Source organism: Dreissena polymorpha, chromosome 11 (genome assembly GCF_020536995.1).
Source record: "Dreissena polymorpha isolate Duluth1 chromosome 11, UMN_Dpol_1.0, whole genome shotgun sequence".
In the NCBI taxonomy this organism is placed as follows: Eukaryota; Metazoa; Mollusca; class Bivalvia; order Myida; family Dreissenidae; genus Dreissena; species Dreissena polymorpha.
In genome coordinates, this window is record NC_068365.1 from 37,780,480 (window position 1) to 37,798,153 (window position 17,674).

The 17,674-nt window shown below is 35.0% G+C and overlaps 1 protein-coding gene across 3 annotated transcripts in view; it reads right to left on the bottom strand.

The window, feature by feature from the left end:
• Positions 1–10,736: 10,736 nt before the first annotated feature.
• The window catches only part of LOC127849585 (low-density lipoprotein receptor-related protein 6-like), a 56,167-nt gene continuing 49,229 nt past the window's right edge, over positions 10,737–17,674 (bottom strand). For 2 of the 3 annotated variants that reach the window (XM_052382308.1, XM_052382306.1), the window contains exons 19-22: positions 17,127–17,352; positions 14,970–15,141; positions 14,669–14,804; positions 10,737–12,553 (exon numbers count right to left, since the gene is read on the bottom strand). In XM_052382308.1, the coding sequence (XP_052238268.1) occupies positions 12,468–12,553; positions 14,669–14,804; positions 14,970–15,141; positions 17,127–17,352 (620 nt within the window). In that variant the 3' untranslated portion in view covers positions 10,737–12,467. The remainder of the gene's footprint in view (positions 12,554–14,668; positions 14,805–14,969; positions 15,142–17,126; positions 17,353–17,674) is intronic. The other variant, XM_052382307.1, reaches the window with a different exon arrangement.

Sequence of the window (17,674 nt, forward strand, 5' to 3'; positions counted from 1 at the left end):
GGTTAGTTGTTATACAATGAGACGCCACTTACAACAGGTGGTTGTTATACAATGAGACGCCACTTACAACAGGTCGGTTGCTAGGCAGTGAGACGCCACTTGCAACAGGTTGGCTGTTATACAATGAGACGCCACTTAAAATAGGTTGGTTGCTAGGCAGTGAGACGCCACTTGCAACAGGTTGGCTGTTTTACAGTGAGACGCCACTTGCAACAGGTTGGTTGCTAGGCATGGTGAAAGGACGCTTTCTAGGAGCAGGGGGGCTTTTCGGGGCCCGAAAGTGTCCCAAATATTCTGCGGACGTCTCTCTAAATTGTGCTGGCACGTTGTAATATGCCCTACCAGCCCTCATCTGGGGCAAACCTAACGACTGGGGCGGGGCGGGAACGCTTGGTGCGACATCAGACAGTATCTGCATGCCTGTCACCACCACAGGATCTCGCTGAAACAACAGACGCTTGGGGAACAAAGGCTTTGCAAACTTGGGAAGGAAATCGCTCCATATCCCCGGGAACTCCTCCCATCGAGTGATCTCCGCCTCTAAATCTGATATCTGAGAGGCTAGCTCTGCCTTAATCTGGTCCTGGTTTAGGTATGGCGTGCTTTCAAACATTGGCTCTGGGGCCCTGGACCTACTTAAGGGCTCCTAATCAATGTAGTCGTCATCGGTTCCGCTAGCCTGGGACGCCGTTGCAAGCATTGGATTTTCTGTAAAATCCAGCTGGTCTAACTCTCTAACACTTAGGGGCCGCCTAATCAGGACCTCCAAGGTGTCCAGGTCCAAGTTACCTGATTCCTGTCGAAGATGGACAATGATCCGCGCCAATTTGGGCCCTAATCCGGAGATCAACATCAACGTTTGTGGGGGATCGAAATTAACCCGTACAAGACCCAGAGACATATTTCGGCTACTCATTTCTAATGCAGCACAGAACACAAAAAAAAATTGAAAAACAGCACGCACAATAAAAAATACGACTATTAATTTATTTCAAAATTCAATGAAACAATTAAATATTAATTGCAATAAAACAATTATTAAAATCATATCCATAACACCAATCCAAAACAAAACACTACCCAACACGCGCTGCTCTAGCTACGCCACAGACGGACTTGCTCATAAACCCCGATTTCTCGTACTCTGTTTACATTTTGAACAGCGACGCAAACATTGTAAACATTCAGGTCAGCTAGTGCACTTAAACTACTCCGCACCAATGATCACGCGACCTCGAATGCAGACAAGGCAAATTCCCAGCAGTCAGACCACGTGGTCACCTTGCAACACGTCTAAAAATAGACGGCTGGCGCGTTACACATGTTTAGCATAGACCACTTTACGGTACAATTGGATTGGAAAAATATACAAACTAAATACGATTCGTGGTTCAATTTAAACACAGGATGCCGACTTTTGCAAAGAATAAGCCTAACCGTTAAAACACGACTGCACTAATCCCCACTTCTAGACACCATTGTGGTGTTTATTTCGGTTAGCTCTTCAGTGGGTTTCTTCTACAATTACACAACCGCTAGCAATGACACTATACTAGACTACTCACATGGTCGTCGACTGGAAACCTTGTCAGGATGGCATACGTCGTCCTCGGCAGTACACACTTCAAGGGAAATACTCGTCTGCTGTCGTCGTCGGCTGCACACCACTGATCCTCTGGGAATACTTACCGCGCGCACAGGCTAAACCTCCCGGGCAAGACACACAGTCACACGTTAATACTTACACGTCACAGGCTCACATACACAGGCTCACATCCACAGGCTAAAACATACCGGCACACACCTAGGCTCCTGAAAATACTCACCTCAGGAAACACGTCTGCAAACGTCCGCGGACACGGTAGCAAGAGAGCATGGTCATCCCATCAGGCATCTGCGTCCATCCCATTGGCTCCACATCATGCAGCATGGTCCCGTCACATGAACGACGCAAGCCGGGTACCACTCTGCAGGGGGCGTGGCATTGGCACTACAAGAGTGTCAACTCAAGTCAATACAAGGTAAGTGATTTTGATCATGTTTAACCCAATCATGCTTGTTTGAGTTTTCACTGTCGTCATATTTGAGTTTCCACTCTCAACATTATGTATGCGTATACAGATCTTCGGAAGCGGACTAGTGGTTCAATTGAAAACATATGAGCCTTATTCTGAGAAAACTGGTCATAATGCATGTGCGTAAAGCGTCGTCCCAGATAAGCCTGTGCAGTCTGCACAGGCTAATCAGGGACGACACTTTCCGCCTAAATTTGATTTTCGGTAAGGAGGGACTTCCTTAAAACTAAAAATACCATAAAAGCACAGGCTAATCTGGGACGACACTTTACGCACATGCATTTTGCCCAGTTTTCTCAGAACGCGACTCATATGTTTTACAATGATACATGGGCAACGATGTAAAGCAATTAACACATGTGTTCGTCTACAATATGTGTACTCACCGACCTCTAGCACGCAAATATTTAACTACATCCGGTAAAACATAAAGCTGTTGTATAAATAATTTCATTCACATCGACGTATTAGTTTTTTTTAACTATCTGTAAAAGTAACTTATGATTTAGTAAATGCGATTTCAATTTATAGAAAGAGCGAAAACAGTGTCATGTATTCCGTTTCTCTTTCAAATCTTAATTATGTTTTTATTAGGTAAATGCAAGTTTATACCCATTTAAGAATCTAAATATATATATATATTTAAAAATCGTGTAAGACTTAGTTATAGCGCGATTCGGGTGCAATGTTAATTGCTTGTGCACTGAGTTTTTTTATAAGGTCAATCTCCCATGATAGTAGCACCTTTTCCCTTAATACTTATCGACATTTATAGCATAATTGAAGAACAACAAACATAATATTTAACCCGTTTGCATGTGCATTGTACGACACACAGGTTAAACGGTGACGATATACGTGCAACTAAAAAAAAAGACTGTCTCGTGATCAAACGATTTTTATTTTAACAGTGTTTAGTTAAATTGTGTCGTTATTTCAATTATATGTACTATTTGTTTCTTAGAATGCCTTCAAATAGAACGTAATGAAAATATGTTGGTGGTATAACAGTGGTGCCCATGGTTTTCGGAATTCTACGGATCCATCACTTCCGGGAGATGTCCTGGTGGCGACCGCATGATGATTTTTCAAACTGACCGCTATATGAATGTCCTCAACACTGCAACAAGTTAGCAGCTTCCAATGCGTTAATTTTATATGTTTTCGGGGCCATTGAAGAAACCGTTACGCTAAATACCCAGGTATGCATTTGTGTGGTTACAGAATGTTCAACAAAATATAAAACTCGAGCACAACAACGTGTATGTACATCAGTGTTTAATACATATTGAACAATACGCATAATCAGACGCTTTCATGATGCAACACCTTCATTTTATTGATTGCGTTATATCGCTGATTATTGATGCATATATGATTGTTTATCCTTTATTAATTTAACTGACTCATTTAACTGATTTGTTAACATGATTTAATTATTGGACATATACCTACAACATCTGGGAGCCTATGTTCTAATGATTGCTGTTTTTGCAACATTTTGTTTTCGGAGAAATTTAACTTAAATTATTTTATAATAACATTCATGACGCCATTGAAACATGGAACAGTTTATGCATCCGCATTCACACAAAAAATGATAATGGTTGCTTTTCATTATCAACCCAGATTAAACCATAAGATTCAGGTAAAGTATTCAGTACTAAAATACATCGATGATAAAAAGTGTAAAGCAACCGTGTACCCTAGTTATGTGTTCTTAACTAAGCTGCTGCTACGGGACTGTTGCATCAGTATGAAAGCATACACGTTTTTTCAGAGTAATGAATTACAGTCAAGTTACCATAACCGGATCAGTAGCGTAATTAAGTTGTTCTGGTGAAAAGCAATACATGTTCTGAGACTTCTTTTACACCAGTTTGATTAAATATTATCTTTGCTTACTGTTTCAGCACATATTTTAAACGCAGGCAAAATGTATTTGTGATACCTTTTGTCGCCGCAGAATTCATGCAAAAACGGATCAGTTGTAGCCATAACGGATCACGTGACTTAAACCACTCAGGGGGCATCTAACACGCTATTTGAACTGTGGAAACATGAAATGTGTTGTTTACAATGACCAAGTTACATTGCCAGATATAAAGTATATTCAATTTTGTGTTGTTGTTATTGTTTTCTTTATGTGATCTTTTATCCACACTTTACGCATGGTGTTCTTGGGTGAATTATCTGTTGAAAATCCTTAAAAGATCGAAAAGATATGGGCATCTTATAAACCATGTAAATTGTTTGAATAATATCTAATCATCGATATTGAACATGGTACATTAATAAAACATTAAGATTGAGATTATTTATTGTAAGAATCAACAAGATTTGCAAATATTTTAATATTATATATTATCAATACGTTTATTATCACGCTTGATCCGTTATTGCCCTAATTCTTCATTTCATTAAAGGTGTTGCAAAGTCTTAAACACGAATCAAAACTGAAATGGACTTTTGCAGGCAGAAAGACTACTAAATGGCCTATAAATTAATGCGTAAACTTCTTACTTTCCAACGGAGTTATAGCATGTGGCATCGAAAAATGTTCAACCTCGATTTGGAAACGAGACGGAAGTCAACAAAGTCGTATACACATGTCAGCACAACATACCTCAATGAGTAGCTCCGATTACGACTCTATCAATGCGTTTTAAAGAACAGACCTTGAAGATGCTGTGTGCAAAATATCATCTAAAAATGTCAACTATATATCGCGATACGCAGTCTTGAACATAAAAGTGATCCGCTATGGGTAATGATCCGGTAATGGTAACTTGACTGTACTCTCTTCCAACTGGGTTTATATCTATACCACATATTCCTGCTACGCTGTTAAAATCAGATGGTTTACGTCCGTACTAGTATAAGTATAAAAATCACAAATATTATAAATTAAACCATCTTCACCAGTTGAACAGATAAATCAAGCCCCGTGGATAGAGGTAGATTTGTCCACACGCTCTGGTTAAATAGGCATTCGTAACTTCTTGCGCAATATAATACATGGCAACCCATTGCTCTTATGAAAGATCGACGCATGTGCCTTATTGCCTAATTATATCTGATGAAAAACGAAGAAATGTTCAACCATAAATCCGAATACTTTAAGTTTCACAGGGGACACATAGTTAATGAGGGTTGCAAATCTTGTCTTTGCAAATGTGTGTAACTCGTTATTAAACTGTTTAATTTTTGGATCGCTCAGTGTGATGTGATACATATGTAATATATGGTGTACATGTGCGGTACGAGCTGGTGTTCGCATGCGTGGATTTCTTAACGATCAAGAAGCCTGCAATCAATCCTGTTCAGAATGCTCTTCGATCGGACATCCTCCGCAGTTTAACATTATGAACAGCTTATTTCAATGTATGCATGCCTTTTACACGTCTGAGTTTCCATTTTTGACCGTGACCTGTTTAATCTCGTCTGAGCCCATACCGTACTCTAAAGATTGCTTAATGCATTGTTTTTAATTGGGTCAAGATTGCTCATACACATGACAGCCTTAGTCAATGTCGAAGGCAAGTGGCAGCCTGTTCGAATTACATTTGCAATGAACGGCTCATTTATTGTAATTAACCATGGAGATTTGATGTTTATCTGTTTTATTACGATAACAGCAATGGTATGCTCTGTATTAAAACTTATTAACACTTATCATATACAAAAATGATAAAAGCATCAGAGAAAAGAAAATTATTTTGCTTTCAGTTGTAAACTGTTTCCTAATCTTCTCAGTAAAGAGCTCGTTTATGGTCTCATTTTACTGATTAAATATTCACGGTATTTCCCGAAAGCAACCGCATACCGACGATGTATTATTTTATCGGACTGCCCTTATAACTTTAACATACTATTCGAAAGGAATTCAAAAATATTCGCATACATGGATTTTCAAGTATAACACACGGAAACCATGAATGCACGCGTCCCAGAAGAGTCTAAGCGTAAGTTATGAATCATTTTTATAAAATTGATCACATTTAACAAAATATGAAATGCCAAATAATTATCTTGAGGCGTTTTACGTAAATCAAAATTATCAAACTGTTGCGTAGAAGAGTAGTAGAGTATTGATTTATGTGTATAACGTTTTTTTCTTGTGAATTATTCGTCTGCGAAATTTATCCTGCATAATATTATGCATAGGCAAATACTGTAAATGAAACGTCAGCAAAAAGTTACGTCCGGGTATGAAACATAACTTATTTATGTTTGTTCATATGTTTGGTGTAAAATGTTTATTGGTGTAAATGCCAATATATGATTCATATACATTTAACTTGTTTGTCTAACTTAATTTGCGTATAGTAATTACATAGTAATATTTAATATAAATACCGACGCGGGTATGGTAAATTTAAATTTATTTTTTTCCGCAAGTTATTGTGGTTATGTTTAATTTAAGATTTTTTTCGAAACTAATCGTGATTCCAAAACATGTATATGTCACGAGAATAAATTGTTAGTTTATCTACATATAGGGATTAACATCTAACATTTTACATGTTTAAGTACAATATGGTGACACACGTATTGATACAAGTCGTAATTAATTAAAGTAAATGTTTAAAAAATGCATAACTTGGATTTTCCACTGCAATGATACGTGAAATATATGATTTGACACATATCGGATAAGTAATAATATGCATATTAGTATTAACGTAATCAGCGCCAATAATGGCCGAAGAAGAGCTGGTTACTTTCAAGGTCCGATTCTAACTACAGACTGCGGACATTTCTATAGATCATACTGTAGACATGTAATGGTTTTACCTAATTTTCCAACAAACTAATTACGTTTTAATCTTTCTTAACTCAAAGAAGGTCGTAACCTGTTTTTCTGTTTTTCATACGACTCATACCACTTATCCTCCTATACGACTCATACCACTTACCCTCTTTTTTTAAGGATAATAACATATAATCTTTACGCCAGGTAACCGCTGCATTCGTTTAGCTCATATGAATCTGTCTAAAAATATCCTTGTTCCTCAACAAGAAAGTAGTGCTATCCAAAATAATTTTATAACGTTGTTAAGTTGCTTTACTTCATAAATTCTACAACAAAGTTTGATCAGCAATTATATAGTAAAACATTATACAAAATTAATGCATTCATTATATATTTTAAAGAAACCACTCTTTTAGCGTGTTATATATGTCAAGGCTAGTCGCTTACGTATTCGCAGTGTGTCTACACGTGTAATGAATTGAGTGATGATTTCTTAGAAATTCGAAATTTACCACAGGTTTTGCATACTGTGGTGGTTGTGTTTTTATATTTAGCTTCTGTACTTTTAGAACAATTCCAAAGATCATACCAATTATTGGAATTATTTGACCATTGTGAATTTGCAACTTTACTGCATGATGGGTCGGGAGAAAAAAATCCATTTTGGGCGTGTTGACAGCAGAGGAATGGAATTGTTTTCCTGAATGATTGAATTGTGCACAAATGAAGATGACTCTCTAGTTGCAGTAAAACATGTTTCCAACAGCATTGAACTTCTTTTCGGTGTCACAGATTGTTTTGAAATTGTGCTGTAATTTATGATGATCTTAACGTGTTTTGTGATTTGCATGATTTCATTAGCTGCCATAGTTAGTCTCTAAATTTTTAACTAAGCGTTTTCCTGCAAAATAATTAATTGTAGTGTTAGCCTTATCAACACCGTCTCGATTGCCTATGTTGTCGAAATATTTGCAGGTTTAATTTGCCTTTGCCTTAAGAACAATTGATCAGAACTCTAAATTCTTTGTAAAATGTACAGACAATAACAATATCGTTTTAAATAAATCTTAAGGAAACAAGCCTAGAGCTTCTGCATTCTTATCGGATGCCGAGATTGAACAACTTTATGCGGAAAACTTTTAAGGTTTGAACTTCCTGTCCAACATGATATTTAAAATGTATTATGCAGCGTTATATCATGCGAGATAAACGTGGTGGTATAGTTAATAAATAAATAAATAAATGAATAAATACATACATAAGTTCTTATCATGAACATGATAAGACATGATAAAATCCTTTTATTGGATTATATTAAAGTAAAATACTTGCAATGGTTATATGAGCTGCTTTATTCATTAAAACAAGCATCATTGATCGCGAGTTTACACATTTGTAACCAGTGTGGGCCTTTTTGTATGTTCGCATCATAGTGTTGACTGTTATAAATTATTTTTTAACACGTGTTGATCTATAACATCTTAATACGTGCTTTTAAATAAACATTAACCTAAGTACGTCGATGTATGTCTCGTTCTGTAAAGGAATTACTAAATAGTTATATTTTTCTGAAAGAAAGGTCGTCGTGGGTGTGTGGTCAATACAGTGCGAAATCAAAATTTCATATTACGCACTTTGAAGCGCCTGTGTCTGAATAACATTTAAAGCTCAGCTGTTGTAGATGTATACGTGATAAAATCCCTGCGTATTGCATGATTTGAGCCGCGTTCTGGAAAATCTGATCTTAATTCCTATGCTTGAAGTATCGTCCCATATTAGCCTGTGTAGTTTGCAACGGCTAATCAGGGACGGCACTGTCCACCTTAACTGGATCTTCGCTACGAAGTATCTTCGTTAAACGAAACATACCAAACGCAGAAGGCGGACACTTAACTATCATACCTTTAGCCCAGTTTTCCCCACAACGAGGCTCTTTAATTGCCATTATCAGTGAAAAAAACATTGAAAACAACATATTGAAGGCCTTTATACCAAATAAGTATAATCTAGGAATAAAATATTTCAATATAAGTCGTATTTGTAAAGAATTCTAAGTGTTTGAATTTGTGTTGACTTTTAACAATGCGAGTTTGTCTAACAAATAGGCGGTAGTAATATATTGACGGTAGAAATATACTGTCGTTAGTAATATGTAACCAATTAAGAAGTTTAGGTACCAAAAATTTTAATTGAGCGAATCAATGTGAATGTCACACGAGATTTGTTGAATTCATAATGCAAAATCCTTCTCCGCTGTTTCGCAAGGTGTACATAACTGCTTTATGTGGAATGCAAGCCGATTAAGTGCGGAAATCTGTGCCCTTGTGCTGCAAAGTTTCATATCTCCAGGTAAGTTCTGGCTGGACATCATGGATATGTAAGAAGGTGCTCAACCTCACGAATTGGGACAACACTTTCGGTACCTGAACCTTAAGGGTGGCACCAGTAAGTGTGCTATCGATTGGTGGTCGCTTCTTGTGTGGAGAAAGGCAACTTTCTCCGCTAACATGCCGGGTAAGCACTTTAAGTTATGGGCAAAGAAAAATTTGCATTTGTGGACTTTGTCCCCAAATATTTATGTGTTTGTATAACCAGACTTCCCCATTAAATTGCAGTAATGAAGGAAATATAACAAACAGGACTTCGTGACATCGATTTTGTCACCGACGATCGCGTGCGTTAATTCAGAAAGTACATTTGTGTCCAGGTGAATGTCACATTAGGCACGAACTATTTCATATAATGCCGGGTAAGCACTGTAAGTTATGAGCAAATACAAAAATGCATTTGTGGACTTTGTCCCCAAATATATATACATGGGTTTGTATAATTATACTGACCCATAAAATTGCGGCAATGAAGGAAATTTAACAAACAGTACCCGCGTGACTTCGTGACCTCGATCAGGTGAATGTCAAATTAGGCATGAACCTTTTCATATCATTTAATACAGTTATTTTCCCTCGTATTTGATACTTAAGTAGCACAAATAAAGATGATTTGTGATTTAACGGATTACACGGTGTTTGAATCTTTTCTAACATATGAACTTCACCGCATTTCTGTCAGACCGTTCGGTCGAAATATTCTCAAAATTTACCATACGCGACCAAGTGTTTAATATATACATAAATAAAGGACCACGAACGTATGTATAATCGGAACGCAAGACTGCTTCCAGAGCAGCTGGAGTTTTACTTCTTAATAGTTATAAAATTTAGCATCGTATGCGACGTTTAAAAAATAATCTTATAATTATGAACTTACATCTAAAAGAAACATATTTTCACTTCTGTATAAAAGGTTGCCTTTTTACCTCCATTGTTTCACTAACGATCTTTTGCGCTTATTCGGGATATGAATGTTCACAAATAAAACCAAGAATTTCTTTACTAGTGTTTCTGGAATTTCATTTGTCCTGCATTTGATAAAATCTAATTTAAAGTTCGTAAACGTAAGAACACGACTTTTATTAATAGCTATTTTCAGAATATCTTTGTTTTATCTTAAAACTTTGCCATTCCCAATATACTTGAATTTATGGGGGAGAAAACTATATGTGAAAGACAAATGCATGCTGGTTTTCAGAAAGCACTGTTGCCCAATGCTGTTGGCCAGACCAGCGGTGCCAATATACTCGGTATAATATACAATAAAACCCTTTCTCTTAGCTATAAATATTGGTCTACTTTCAGTACCGGAAGAATGTTGTAGCCGATGCAATGGTCATGTCGTAAAAGCCATTGTACAGCTTTTACTATACATTTTCAAATCGACGTAATACATACGGAGCGCACTGTTCCAATCTACCCACTATATCCACGTCGTGTGCGTTTAATGTTTATATTCAACTTAAGTAAATCGACTAAATACTCACAACGGTCACTCATAAACAAAAAATCAAATTCAAAGAGAAGATATATTTGAAGAAAGTATAATCAGAATCAGAATATAATATTAAGGAGTGTTATCAAATATTTTAACAAAAACTTAAATAACAAGAACGAACTTGCGTCTGGTAGAATATATCTCGAACAGTAACCAAATACGAGTCCTGGTTATCGGAATATATTGCGCCGGTTTTTTTTTAAATAAAACAAAATACGCTGATCCCTCCAAGACACAATTAAATCAAGAACAGTATCACAATCATTAAATCAAATATGTGGTTGATAAATATAAATTGAATGGCTCAGAGATAATATTGCACATGCATAACATAGTCATAGACTCTAAAAAAAGCACTCACAAAAAAAAGATAAATCAATGAATATAATATACTAAACAATACGATATTTGATAAACGCAAATAAGCGTATCGAATGGCACAACACAAACTCAAGCACGAATTCACAACTAAGGTAGCAATATACAATTTCAGCTGACAATGCGAAATCGCAGAGCATGACTTTAGAAAAAAGGTAAAATAAGTAACTAAGCAACAGTTGATCTGTTTTTCAAGTCGATAGCTTTTTCACATTAAAGGTATGGAGTTTTTAAACGGCATAATTAGTGATATTTGAACGATGCAACTTACCGTGTAAAGACAGTGCATGACATGTGTTATGCCACTTTGAGTGTAAAAATAGTAAATGTACATTCGTTTCAGTTGACCTAGGATTAAATACATGCAATCATTTTCACATTACCATTCACATCAGTAAGAATTTTTTTTTCATATTAAGAGTTAGATATTATTATGCAATGTATATACAAAATAATAAAACAAGATGTATTACATTTTTATAGAAAAAGTAAGACTGACAAGGAAGATAATACGTGTACAAATATACAAATAACAAATCTACATAATGTCAACACAACACTATTAAATCATGTTCCATTTTGTGCAATTAAATGTTACTTATGAAGACCAGTCACAACTTTTCTAGTAATTCGTATCGTGTTTCATATTGAATGGACTATTGTCGATAAGTATAATAATTAACATCGGGTTTCTGTATAGTGGTATGTTTGACCTTGTGGTTGTTACGTTCTTAAAATGTTAGACTCGGCTGCTAAATAAGTCGCCGTTGTGTAATGGGTATGGTGTCTGCCTAGAAATTTGGAGGTCGAGGCTTCGATCCCCACTGTGGGAGCGTTCACCCACAAAGATTCTAAGTACTTTTGTTTAGCCCAGAAAATGGACTCGGGGCGTTACAAATAAGTCGTAAGTACTTTAATGCAATCGAGATAAAATAAATAGGTTTAAAACGTGCAAAATTTGCTATAAAAGATCAGTTTGTTTTTTGTGTTCAAATTTAGAAACTACCCTATCAAGGCTGCACAGTTTACTGGCAACTTAAAAAAGGTAATCTGTTCGAGAAAGGGTTGTAAACAGACCACAACCAAGCATGGCGTTGATAAAGTTCTCAAGGGACATGGTCATCCGGCATTCATTTGCTAGCGTATCTCAGTTTAAGGAATAAACCCACCATCATTTCTGAGGATGAGCTTTTGTGACAGACACAAAGATTGTTGATCGGTTGTGCAATAACTGTTCGAAACAGGCATTGTTTCGTATAACGAACGTATTTGCTTGCGATTAAATATTCATGTTGGTCAGGGTTAAAATAATTTATATACATATAATAAAAAAACACAGTATAATTATTCTATAAACTTATCAAAAAAGTTCATTCTGTGTCATCATCATATTCTTCTGTGCAACGCCCGACTCTACCGATGCAGTAACCTTCTTTCTCCTCTTCTACATCTCCCTCTAAAAAATCAAACTAGTTTTTATCAAATGCTAGGGTATATGCTAACGGCTATTTGTGAACATAATTTAGCAAGAACAACACAGAGGCATAACAATTTGCGCTAATGGCCGCCCTAGTGTTCGGTGTTTTCAATGCAGTTCTACTACTAATTCTATTGCAGATCGGAATTCTTCCTCCTTTCCAAATCTTTTGGTCGGTGACTATAATCGAACCAACGTTCTGTTTCACTCGGTCCTTGTCTTTCATTGCTCTACTATAGCATCATGATGTTCATAGTATCACAGTCATTGTAACAATCTCTACCAAATAAACAATATCTGTGTTATCCTTCAAATCGGTGTGAATGGGCCTCTTTCATGTAAATATTACATTTTGCAGTACATACACATATATGTTTAACTGTGCAAAATACATGCAGAAGTTTCTGAATATACTAGAAGCTTAAATTATTCATAAAACACAAAAAAAACATTACACAACATATGTTTTCCTTCTCTAGAATATGATGCTCTATGTGCAATACAATAAAACGTACTCATGCATACATAAACATTACAGTCCAACAAACTGAAAACTGTTTCCGTCAAAAATAACTACTTTATGGCGTTAATACATATGCTAGGATTGCAAAATTAAAAACACTAAACGTACAGACAATTTAAGTTAAAATCTAAAAAAGTTCTACAAATCATGAGTCAAAATATTTAGTTGGACGAAAGCAAACTTCGCAAATATGAGTGCTTTAACCGTTAACAAACTGAACCGCATTGGTGTTCATTCATTAAATGTTAGCAAAGCAAAACACTTGTATAAAAACGCTGCTCCATTAAATATCACATTCATGAAATCATTGAAAAAAACATGTTATTCCATTAAAGCAAACAAGAACTATGTATTGTATTGTATGCAACGCATAATAACTTCCAAGCAAGTGTAGACGTCGCATATATTTAAATATTACCGTAGGATAACTATCGATACAACGATCACATATGTCTGTAATACAATAATTTATGTCTCTTTGAGTAAAAATAAGCACTAGACTTTTATATTAAACTATACCCCAGCAAAAACTTAAAGTCTACATGATGCACGATAATTCCTAGCAATGTATATCCCTTAATTCATGCAAAATAAGCTTTATATCATATTAATAAATTCTAATGAATATATCATATAAACCTCTAAGACAAAAAATAGACAATACACTTTTTTATCAAAGAAGAGAAACTTATAAATAATTAAATTCACACAAGAATAATTATCGAAAAGTCGATAACACATTAAAACACATAGAGAATGTAATTAGAACATTTTGTTTCATTCAAGAATCATTGCACATTTTTTTTAAATAAAATGGTATATTTTAATCAAATCAAATCAAATGTAGTTATTAAATCACAAGTCGTCATTTGTTATGTAATAATATCACTATTACAAATCCTCATGTACACGTAAGCATCCTTTACTCGCGAATATATATTTAAATACCTAAACATCGACAAGAGAAACATGCGGTTCGTCAACAAATTCCTAGATTCTGAAAATTAGTGGTACATAGTAAATAAGATTACATCATACTTAAAGTTAAGTGAGAATGTGAAACGAATATAATATTACACACGTTAAAGGGGGTAAAGAGTAATAATAACGAGCTCAAAATAAATGTAACGCTAAGTACAATAAGGAAAAAGTTAACTAAAAATGAATACGTTAATCGATAATATAAGTTAATTTCAATGCCACTAACGGCAGCAGATAATACATAGTTTACAAAACAATATAAATATGCGTTGGCTCATCATAAATGATTTTAGCTATCAGTTAGTATTTTAAATCTTTGAACAGTATGATGTACAAGTAGTCTCTAAAATATCTCCAATTTAAGAGAATTTACAAACAAATTAAGTTCTTAAAATATAAAATATGCATAAGCGTGTGGATATACATTTAAAAGTATAATAAGGCTGTGAGCAAGATCGTACTGATACATAATTACATTATATGATTGCAATGTTTGCTTATGAATTTAACATTAAAATGGCTGTTCTTTGTTCACCATTTCATTGATGCACTCCTGGGTATAAATGTGTTCATCGGTGTTATATACCCACCATCTACACTTCCCCTGAGTGGTCTTCTTGTGTCGTCTGGAAGCGGCGGAAGTGCCCTATTGAGTTGCAGACCGCCCTCAGATATGCAGTCGTACGTATCCCCATCTTCCAGCTCAAGGTAAGGGTTAACGGGCACCTGTAAACATATTATGTTAGCCATGAAATGTATTTTTGTTATGAGGTTATATGCTATCAAAGTTGTCTCTATAATGATTGTAGATCTACACCATCATTTGTTAATACATGTATCTTTATCGCCGAGAGTTTAAAAACACACCGGTGTTTAGGTATTTTCACGTACCAATGGGATGTCCACATCGCGGTTCTGATCAAGAATGGGATCTATGATGGCCAGGTTGATGTTTGAGTCTACGATGTTGTGTGTGCTTGTATTGACAACGTTAGCAGGGTCACCGGTTGGCTCCCTCTGAACATATCGCGCTCCAAAATGAAGCTGCACGTTAGCTCTTCTTCTGCAGGTAAACAATTTGATCGGAAATCATTCTTTGATAAATATTATGTAAATGAGATGGTTTGTACAAGGCCCACTACGCTTAAAGAATAATCGATTTGTAAGCTCACCAAAGCTCGCTTTATATGAATTGATTTGAAAATTGAAAACGAACAATTTTGTCCTCAAGACTCTTTTGTTTAAAATTTAATTTAATACCATTTTTTGGTTTTCTACAAAGTTTATGAATTTCATAACCATGGAGTAAAAATGTTTTATAATGCTTATACAGTTAACACGCGTTTAATTGATGATGTCATCTTCGAATATACATGGTTTTATTTTTGAAAAGAAAAAATCAACAGTCTGTTTATATTTATTTCGTACGATGCGTTCAATTGGTATATAGAAGGTCAATGGGATGTTTATTTACCAAAAAATATGTTTTTGTTTATGAAACTATGTATTAAATGGTTTATTGGGACATAATTTGTTTTTAAAGCTCATTAAAAAGTAAAAACTATCAATATTATAATGCAACCTTTTTTTTCTGTGGGAGACTTTCAGCTGTTGTAGTAAAATCGTTATGTCAAATTAACCGTACATTTAGTAACGCCATTCCGATCGTCATATCGATAACGAAAATAAGTCTCATTGAAGAAGACTATTTTGTAGGCGTAAGTTCGTATTCCTTTGAAGTGATATTTTCAACAAAAGATTTGGATTTGAACATACTGTATTGACTTTTTCATTTATGCAATATTATAACTTTGTATTTTTATGTAAAAAAATGAATATGCATTGTTTCAAACAATTAGGTAATTTAACAGCGCTGCGTCACTTACATATGTGGGCGAGTATAGGGCTCTTATATCATGTTGAATGATCTAATACGTGAGCTGTGAACAATGTCGAATGTACACAATGCTGTCAAATAATATTTTAACTATAAACACACAAGATATTCATGGACTTATTCGCATTATGTACGTTCATTACATTTTACAACATCATTTACGCAAATGATTTTGAGCGCACATGAGAATATAATAATACTAAAGCTGTCGGAGTGTTTTTATATCTTAATCATGTTTAAAAGTTTAGAAAAAAAAACACTTTTTTTACGAAATGCATTTGTCATGTGTCAACAGCATTCAAATTCTACAGATTTTAAGTGAAGAAATAAGTATAGGTGCAAAGAATGACACCGGCTGATTAGATGACCAAAATGTATGTGATGAATGTATATATTTAAGTAAAAAACAAAATCGAAGTGTCCCTTCAAATGCTCGAAAAGCTGAATATTTTTGTTTTCACAAATAATAGCCGGAAGTGACTATTGTCCCGATTATATATGTGCTTTGGACGCAAGTTAATAGTGCAAATGCATTCTTAAGTTCTCAAATCCTACACCTACGTCGCCGTAACGATTGCATAAGTAATGAAATATACAACCATATTTAATAAGTAGACTTTTTCGCGGACCGACTAACGATAATTATTTAGCATCTTAGCCTTGTAAGTTCCACACAAGCTTTCATACGGTACATTCTTAGTCAGAGACTGGAACTATTTATCACAAGCATGATATTTACATTGAACAATCCTGTAATTTGTCAACAAAACGTTCAATTTTGGGCATTGTCTAAACAGGTTCAATTTTTTGTTTTAGTCAAAACGTTGAAACCGCACATTTAGAAACGATATATATTAATATAACATATTGTTCTATACAAACGAACTTGCCCCTTATCATTTTTGACAATTATCATCTTCATTATTAAACAAAAGTAAACATCCCGTATTTATCATTCTGATATGGAAATTACATGAAATAATGTCTGCCCTTATATAGTGTTTACACGGTATTTGATGACGTTTTGTTCCGATAAAAATATGAACAAACGCTTTTTGAATATAAAAATACATAAACCTATATATAATTTAATAATAATAATTTGTATAAGCACGACACGAATGTATATACACATATGTTTGCATACTAACTTCTTGTAAATGATGACAATACTAATAGCTGCAACAAGAATTGCAATAACGGCGCCCACACTAGCGACGATGTAAAGCAACTTCGATGATGAACCAGTGTCTGAGACCTCTGTTTTGAAAGCAGGATACGCTTTTGACGTGAATGAGGCTACAGTGAATGTGTATTCATCCGATTCTACAGTTTTGTTATCCGAAGGTCTAGGGCCTGCAGAAGAATCCACAAATGCTGCAATGGTTGATTTGCCATTAATAATACTAATTGAAAGTAATATAAATTGAGATAAAGCAACACAACTATGAGAAATTGTGTAGCGAATATGTTGTTGTTATATTATAAATTGAAAAATAAAAGGTTCTGAATTTGAGATTGTTATCATGATGTTCATTTAAAGCTCAGGCGTATTGCAGCGCAATAACGAGAGGCTTCGTGAGATTATGGTACTCTGAATTTTATCAAAGTGTCATCCTTTGTTCACGTCAGAGTCCTAACCAAGCTTTCATTGTATTTATTTATGATGTATGACACGTTTTATTAACTTAAACGAAAC